At 51.7% G+C, this 7,788-nt stretch overlaps 2 protein-coding genes across 2 annotated transcripts; one reads left to right on the forward strand and one right to left on the reverse strand.

Annotated features, from left to right (window-relative positions):
- Positions 1-4,457: 4,457 nt before the first annotated feature.
- Positions 4,458-5,711, forward strand: LTHEOB_5305 (C6 transcription factor; the record flags this gene model as incomplete). The annotated part of the gene is made up of 1 exon (XM_035514436.1): positions 4,458-5,711. The coding sequence occupies one exon, from the start codon at positions 4,458-4,460 to the stop codon at positions 5,709-5,711; it is 1,254 nt and encodes a 417-aa protein (XP_035374173.1).
- A 217-nt stretch (positions 5,712-5,928) lies between these two features.
- LTHEOB_5306 (Tap domain-containing protein) lies at positions 5,929-7,788 on the reverse strand (the record flags this gene model as incomplete). Its single annotated transcript, XM_035514437.1, has 6 exons — positions 5,929-6,087; positions 6,147-6,804; positions 6,863-6,974; positions 7,028-7,257; positions 7,355-7,396; positions 7,451-7,788. 6 exons carry the CDS (start codon positions 7,786-7,788, stop codon positions 5,929-5,931), a joined length of 1,539 nt encoding a protein of 512 aa, XP_035374174.1.

Genomic DNA, 7,788 nt, shown 5'->3' on the forward strand with positions numbered 1-7,788 from the left:
TGAAGGACGTCAGCCAAGAGTTCAAAGACTTTTACTGTAATCCCGCACTATGAGGACCCTCCGGCTTTAATTGCATGTCACTAAGAGCACATTATACAGATGGTCTTCTTTACTTCCAAAACGTCTATGATTCCGCCGCCAGCAGCACCTCTCACCACCATCACAGGCTCCAAAAGCAATTGCTCGAGTTCACATTCGAAGTGTACGGTTCTAATCCAAGGGGTCTTCCGAAAATCATCGACGAAATGCTCAGACATTGGGAATTGCTTCCTCAAGCAGTCCGAGAAGACCCCCAAGCCAACCTCTGGAACATTATTGAAGACAGGGGCGCACCCGCCCATTTCGCTGTAGCGACACTACAAAATAAACTGCGCCGCGGATTATCAGATGTAAAACGGCAAGCAGAAGGGACCTCATTCACTCGGGCCAAGACGTATTGTGTGTCACTCCAAAGACCATATCCTTGCAAACGAGCTCACAGATCCGTAGATGATAAGCTTGGCGACCCCTTTCAAGTTTCACACGAGCACATGCCAATTCGGCCAATGTTTTGGGGGCTTAACGTACTCGCCTATTCTGCATATGAAATACGCCGCAGACTGTTTCGAGGTGAGCAAAATATGGCAGATGTTGGCTCTACGGTCTCGCATGACGGCAATACCGCTCAGGATGACTCTACGGTCTCGTCCAAAGCTGCATCCACCGAGAACAAGATTCACCTATATGTTGGACCTTCGGGATGTGGAAAGACCCACAAACTACGCCAATTACTCAAAAGACATTGGGGTCTTTACTTGGTCGCTGGGAATCTCTCTCCAAGGCCTCAGAGTGATGGCCAGCAGCCCCACGAGGACCAAGCGTTCCTTGATCAGTTAGGTTGTCAAGCTCGTCGTTCTGGTGGATCACGCGACACACATACATGGTACAACGATCTCAAGATGATGGTAGGGATTGTCCAATATAAGCTCAGTTGCGAATTCCTTGCGGGGGACCGATTTAAAAAACTCCTTCATATTCGATTCCGTATCCTAGAGGACTTTTTGCAACTATACCCCGAACGTCGCACTCCCGCTGCGTGGCTCAATTTTCAAACGACGTTGGAACCTTCAGGCCGCGACATCTTCAATGATCTTTTCCGCATATCACGATTTGTCGTTGCACCAGAGTTGGTGGATGCTATGCGCATCAATCCTTCTAGGAAGTCGGACGAAGCTTTCCACCACGGATTTGAGCTTACACCAAGTCTTGCATCAAATCCTCTCATCTGTATTGATGAGGCTCAATGCGATCTAGTGGAGCGATTCCCTAGTTTCTGCCCGTACATGGACAGCAACAAGTTCTTGTACTTGTGGTTTTTCCCATTCAGTTCCATGGTTGAGATAGCAACATACACAGTTTTCCAGATTCTCGATACTAATAGTTGTCAAATGGCTATTTCAGGAACAGCACTGCGGATAGAGCCCACTATAAACTCTCTGATGCAGTCGATGAATAAGTTAGAAGCCACCCATCGGCTTAGAGAGTTGTGGAGAAGAGATCCGACTTGCACCGATTCCAGCAACCTTGGCGAAATGCGTAAACAGTTTCTGCGTCTCAATTTTACCGAACATCGATTTCAGATGCCGCAGATGTCTTTGGAAAGCAAATTTGAGCTTGTTCAAGAAGACTCTCAATTCGAAGGTCTTCTAATGGGGAGGATTGCAGGCTGCAAAGCGGAGCTTCGGGAAATGATCATCGAGCATTCCAAGCTGATCACAGAGCATTCCCGGCCTCTACGTGGCAGATACCAGTGGTCCGTCAGCTATGTGGAAAAGATCAAAGAAAAGGCGGAGACCGATTCCCAGGTTTCCGGAGAAGAAGTTGCAAGATGCTGTCGACGAATCTACAATATGGCGAAAGATGGGCTGAAGAGAAGATTGAAGGAGATTGACGAAAGATTCTGGCAAGAGCTATCGAACGCAATTCGGACTCGGTCTTATCAAAACCGCCCAACTGAGACTGAAGAAAGATTCCGGAATGATCTATCGAACGCAATTCGGACTCGATCTCATCAAAATCGCTTCACTGAGGCTCAACACACATTCTGGGAAGAGCTATCGAAAGCAGTTCTGACTCAGTCTTATCAACACCGCCCAACTCTTTCCGATCCAGCTGAGCTTCGCGAGCATCACGATAGACTTACGGAGCCAGTGAATGAACTTTGTTGGCTTGCAATTCGTAGCGACCTTTTAGGGGAGAGTTCCATCTTCCAGTCGACAAAGAGTGTAGACTTAGTCGAGCAGGGTTTTGCATTTGTAGAGAGGAAACGCCATGATAACACGAACGCTGCAGAACAGATAGGTCAAGAACGTACAGATGTGTCAGAAAAGGTAGTTCTGAAAGAGAGAATTGCCGTAGAAGCAGCAGTTGAGTATTTCCAAGCCGAAAGAGCGAATGGCAGGCCTAGCAGGTACGACGAGGCTCTGAAAAGGTCATTCTACCAGGAACAAGGCAACATCAGTGCTCTTGGAAGAAAGGCGGAGCTGTTTTTTGCTTGGGTATGTAAGCTTCTTTGATATTTGAGTATGGCTAACACGTGATGAAGCATCTGAGGAAAGTACTCCGAGCGCCTGAGCAACATGTGGATGCAATTCTTCCAACATTTTCCAAAAGCCAACGGATGGAGGCACTTAAGCTCCTTGTTGGGCAGTCGGAGAACATTGATAAGCTACTTCAGCCAAGGAAACATGGTCGAGCTGCTGATGCTCGCTTCGAGACCCGGTTCGGGTGTGACCCTGACAAAATGTGCCTGATTGAGGGTTCTCAGACTGCGTTTGAAGAGAAGAGTGATAGTGGTCGTTCAGAAACAATGTGGGGTTGGTTGGAAACGATTCGCATAGGCAGTTCGAAGGGGTCCCCAAAATCCACATTCTGGTTTCCGAGTACCATGGCAGGTCCCGATGTTCTTTTTGCTCTCAGAAGAACTCCAATTCATCAACGCAGCAGCCTTCAAAGCATGAGACCAGATGCCTCGGGCTTCAGAAAGCGACCCAGAGAGTCCGGATGGCAGCCGGGCACAATAGATGATTCTATTGTCTTATGCGCAGTACAGGTAAGCGCGCCGATCCATAGAAGTAAGGGATTTAGGGCTGATCAGCTGGTCCTCTGCACAACAGATTAAAAGGCAATCGATCGATCACGATATCCCAGGAGCAATCCTAAGCACTAGCCCAAATCATTGGTTTCGTAGTGTACCAAATCCCGAGGAGGCCAAAAGTATCCTTCATGAGCTCAAAGAGTGGCAAAAAAAGGGGCATCCCATCATTCGGATCCTTGTGACTGCCTTGACAGACCCACCGGGGAATGACCCCAGGAGAAAGAAGCCAATGCAGTATCTCAAGGAAGAAAATACCAAGCCAACCACCCGCGATCGGTTCAAGAGAAAGTTTCCAAAGACTGAAGATCAATCTTCGAACCCTCGGACCGAAAACAATTCTGAGGATTTTGAAGCTTCTGAGATTCCTCTGCATCAGCAATACTTCAACTGGATTGGTGCTGAGCACGATGGAAATCTTTTTGGGACTGCTTTCAGGGAGTTCAATAGAGCCGAGAGGAACGTGTAGGGTCGAAGTATTCCCTAGTAGCTTAGATTTCTCAAATTTCATATGACGTTCCTACAGAGGCGTGCTGCATCCGATGGCTAGCGTAGTTATCCCCCCTGCTCTGCTTTAGAAATATTAAAATATGTGGGTAGTTGAAGCTATCGTCCGGACGCGTAGGATGACATGAATGCTGAATCGTGGCCCAATCGGCCTGCACACCGAACGAACTTGATCGCGATAATCACTCGCTTGAAGAGGCAAGGCTCTGCAAGCTTCACTCGTGCCGATTGGACGGGCATGCACAACAAGGCAAGGAGGGGTCAACCAAAAAAAGCTCAGCAGGTTCCTTTTTTAGGGGTTTGGCCCCGTGACGTAATTTGGGGGCCATGCTTCTGACCCAGAAAACTCCATTTGGATATGAATAGATCTTGGCGTCAGCTCAATGGGCAAGCATTTGTGGGGCAAAGCATGTAGGATGGGCTTGGCCGTAAGGCACCCCGCAAAATCAGAGGTCAACGGCATAACACTGTTCCGCCAGACATACGCCGCCCCTAAAGTTGTGATTCACAAGAACACCCCTCTGTACCTGCGCCTCGGCTCTCCGGAATCAATCCGACCTCACGACCGCCGATGAGTGACGCAACATCTCCACGTTCTCTACGTAAAGACCACCTGAGCTGAGGCTCAACATCATGCAGAAACGCAGGTCACACACAAAATCACGTCGGGGATGCATGAGCTGCAAGAAGAAGCACATCAGGGTAGGGATTTGGCTGCCAAACTTCCCTTTACAGCATTTAGACGCAGCCATTTAGCCAAGAACCATCACTAACAACGCCGAAGTGTGACGAACTCGGCCCTCCCTGCGCGAACTGCATGGCGCGGTCGACGCACTGCGTCTACCCAGCCACAGCGAAAGACCGCAGCACAACCAACTCCACCACGCCCTCCACATCCACCTCCCAATCCAACAACCTCCCTCACCTCCCCCACGCCCCGTCCCCGTCCCTCCCGACCGGATCATCCTCCAACTCCCGCCGCCTCCTCGAGCTCGAACTCATGCACCGCTGGACCACACGCACCTACATCAGCCTCTGCAGCATCCCGCCCGACACGCAAATATTCCAACTCGGCCTCCCGCAAAAAGCCCTCCAATACGACTGGCTCCTCAACAGCATCCTCGCCCTCTCCGCCCTCGACCTATCCTGCACGACTCCCCGCACCGCCCCCGCCGCCACAACTTACGCCCGCGCCGCCATCGAGTACTACGACGCCTCCGTCCGCTCGTACCGGTCCGCCGTCGCGGACATGACGGTCGAAAACCACGACAGCCTGTTCTCGGTCGGGTACGTCGTCGCGGTGTACGCGGCCGCGAGCATGCGCGTGCCGCGCGAAGACGGCAGCTTGCCGAGCGTGCTGGCGCAGGCGCCGCAGTTCTTCGACTTGCTGGCGGGGACGTCGATGATTAGCAGGCGCTGCATGGAGTGGTTGATGCAGTCGATGGAGTCGGTGCGGATAATAAAGTTGATGGAGCCGGCGACGGAGGCGGATTTGGATGGCGGGGCGCGGGCGGCGTTGGCGAGGTTGGGGGTTGCGAGGGATGGGATGTATCCGCCGCTCATGCCGATGGATTTTGCAGGGGCGGCGGCTGGGATTGCTGGAGGGGAGGGGGAGGACGTCGTTGTGGTGGGAGAAGCTGAGCGGCTGTTTGAGCCGAATCCGGAGCGGGAGATGTATGCGAGGCTGATCCCGCAGATCGCACGGTGCTTCGCTGAGGATGCTAGAGGTATCGTTGATGGTATTTGCTTGGCTTTTCCGGCGATTGCTGGCCCTGAGTTCAAGTTTGCCATCGAGAGGTCCGAGCCTATGGCGCTGCTTGTTCTCATGTACTGGGCGGTCTGTCTTGAATATCATGGCATGAAGATGTGGTGGGCGAATGGGCTCGGAACACGGCTGATCGTGGAAATAACGGAGGTGTTGGAGCGATCGGAAGCCTATTTGATGCCGGAGTTTTGGGAGGCAGTGGACTGGGCGAGACGCCGGGTGGGGTTGCCGGGACTGCTGCACATTAGTTGTTCCCAAGTGGACGTGGTTGAGCTAGATGATGGGGCAGATTATGCGCATTTGTAGAGAAATATATGACAGTCTATATGCAGAGTGTATATGTATATACCAGGGATGAGTTGCAGGGGAGCATGTGATGCAAGAGAAATGCAGGATCTTGATTGACGGGAAAGCAAGAAGGAAGACAGCAAAACAGAGAAAATGATCAAAGCGTAAAAGATGAAGGGGATGCAATATACAAATGGGCAACATAATGCTTCAGGTGTCTAAGACTGCAGAAACTTCAAGCAAGATCAGCGGGAAAGTAGTCTTGCCAGGTCGAATTCGAGAACAGAGGCTCGTCGACCTCGCACACAGTTCCGGGTTCAGGCAGCGTGCCTTCCATGAGATATGCCTGAATGACTTTGACTGTGCAGGAGGACACTTGCTTAAGCGAGCTGTGCTGTATCAAGGAGATCTATTAGCGGACATAAGCAACTTCAAGGGATTGTATGCACATACACCAAAGCTGTTTTGCTTGAGGGCCACGGCACCTGGAAGGCTCTGGCTGGCGTTGACCGCACCAGCCCAGGACGTGATCGGGTCGTAGGTAGTGCCAATAGCCAGGACCGGATGCCTCATCGGCACGTTGAAGTCTCCCAGGTATCGCTCCTTGGCCGCAATATGCCACTTGTCGCACTGCATGGTGAAGTGAGTAAAAATATCGCCTCCGAGTCTGCTGATCGCCCATTGCTCGTATACCGCTGGGAGGCTGTCTTCCAATTGAGGCTCTCGTCTTGTCTTGTCGCTGCACGTGATTCCGATCCTCGTCTCGGTGGACATCATGCCGGTGGGTGGAGCAAGGGCGACAATTGCTGCAGAATCTTCGGCTGTCAAGTTCCCTGTCATCAAGCCGTCGATGAGCCTGGCTGTCAAGGCAAACAGGCGAGGCTCGTAGAGCAACCCAAAGACCAACCCTCTCACGGAGCTGAACGTGAACGAGAAGTCCGGGTAGGATATGGGATGGTACTTTAGGTCTTCCACCCACTCGTAGAATTCCTTCTCCATCATGGCAGCTGTCTTGTTGGGCCGAGTCAAAGCACACTTATCGCCGGCTTCGAAACAGGCCTCCAGGAATGCGGTGAAAGCCTTATCAAGGTCATTCATCGACTCGATTTCGCTACAAAAGCTGTTAGTTCAGGCATCCTAATTCTGGGTTACACAGGGGAAAAGCATACTGATAGTGCCAGTAATTGTGTGGGTTCAGAACGGCATCGATGATGATTCGGTCAACTCTGTCGGGGAACATGGCAGCTACGGTTGCTCCCAGGGCCGAGCCGTACGAGAGCCCTGAAAGTGTGTTAGCAAAGCCAGGAAGCGGATTCCTCGGAAGCGTTTCTTACCCCAAAATCTCAAAAGACCGTCCTCACCAAGAGCGTCGACGACAGAGATCAAGTCTCTGGCGATGTACGCCGTTCCAATTTTGTCGCCAATGCTGGCGGCGTAGGTGCTGTTCTTGCACTTGTCGACGTAGTTCTGCGTGATGGCCCACAGCTCACCAAGGGCGGTGTCGGAGGAATTGCCGCTAACGGCTTTGTTCGCATAATCCCAGATGAGCTTCTCACTCTCATCACTATGGCATGTGAATGGAATGGTATCCAGGGTTGCCCTATCCCGATATCCATGTAAGCATCCGTAGGGAGAGTCTTCCCAAAGACACGCTGTCTTACCTCGTGTCAAACGCGACGAGGTCGTAGTGACCGCCGGAGTACCTGAAAGCAAATGTTAAATCACTGGTGGTGATGCTGGTTGACGGTCCGACTTACGCCATTAGTTGAGCACCCAGTCCAGCGAGATCCTCACGTCCATGAGCTCCAGGACCGCCAAAATTGAACTGTATGCTTCCTCGTGAGGGTTGCTTTGTAGCAGCTATCTTAGCTAGTTTGAGGTCGAGCTTTTCGGTGGAGTTCGGCTCGAGATAGTCCAAGGGAACAGGGAGAGTTGCGCAGAGCATGGGCATTGTCTGAGCCTCGGAGATGTTGCATGGGCTCCATTGAAGGCTCTGGCTCTGGTTCGTAGGAGCATAAGGACCCTGAGGTGCCCCGAAGGCGACGCTGGTCAGAAGTGGTAGGAACTGAAGATAACGAGAAAATATGGGAGACAT

This window comes from Lasiodiplodia theobromae (assembly GCF_012971845.1).
Source record: "Lasiodiplodia theobromae strain AM2As chromosome Unknown scaffold_14, whole genome shotgun sequence".
Lineage (NCBI taxonomy): Eukaryota > Fungi > Ascomycota > Dothideomycetes > Botryosphaeriales > Botryosphaeriaceae > Lasiodiplodia > Lasiodiplodia theobromae.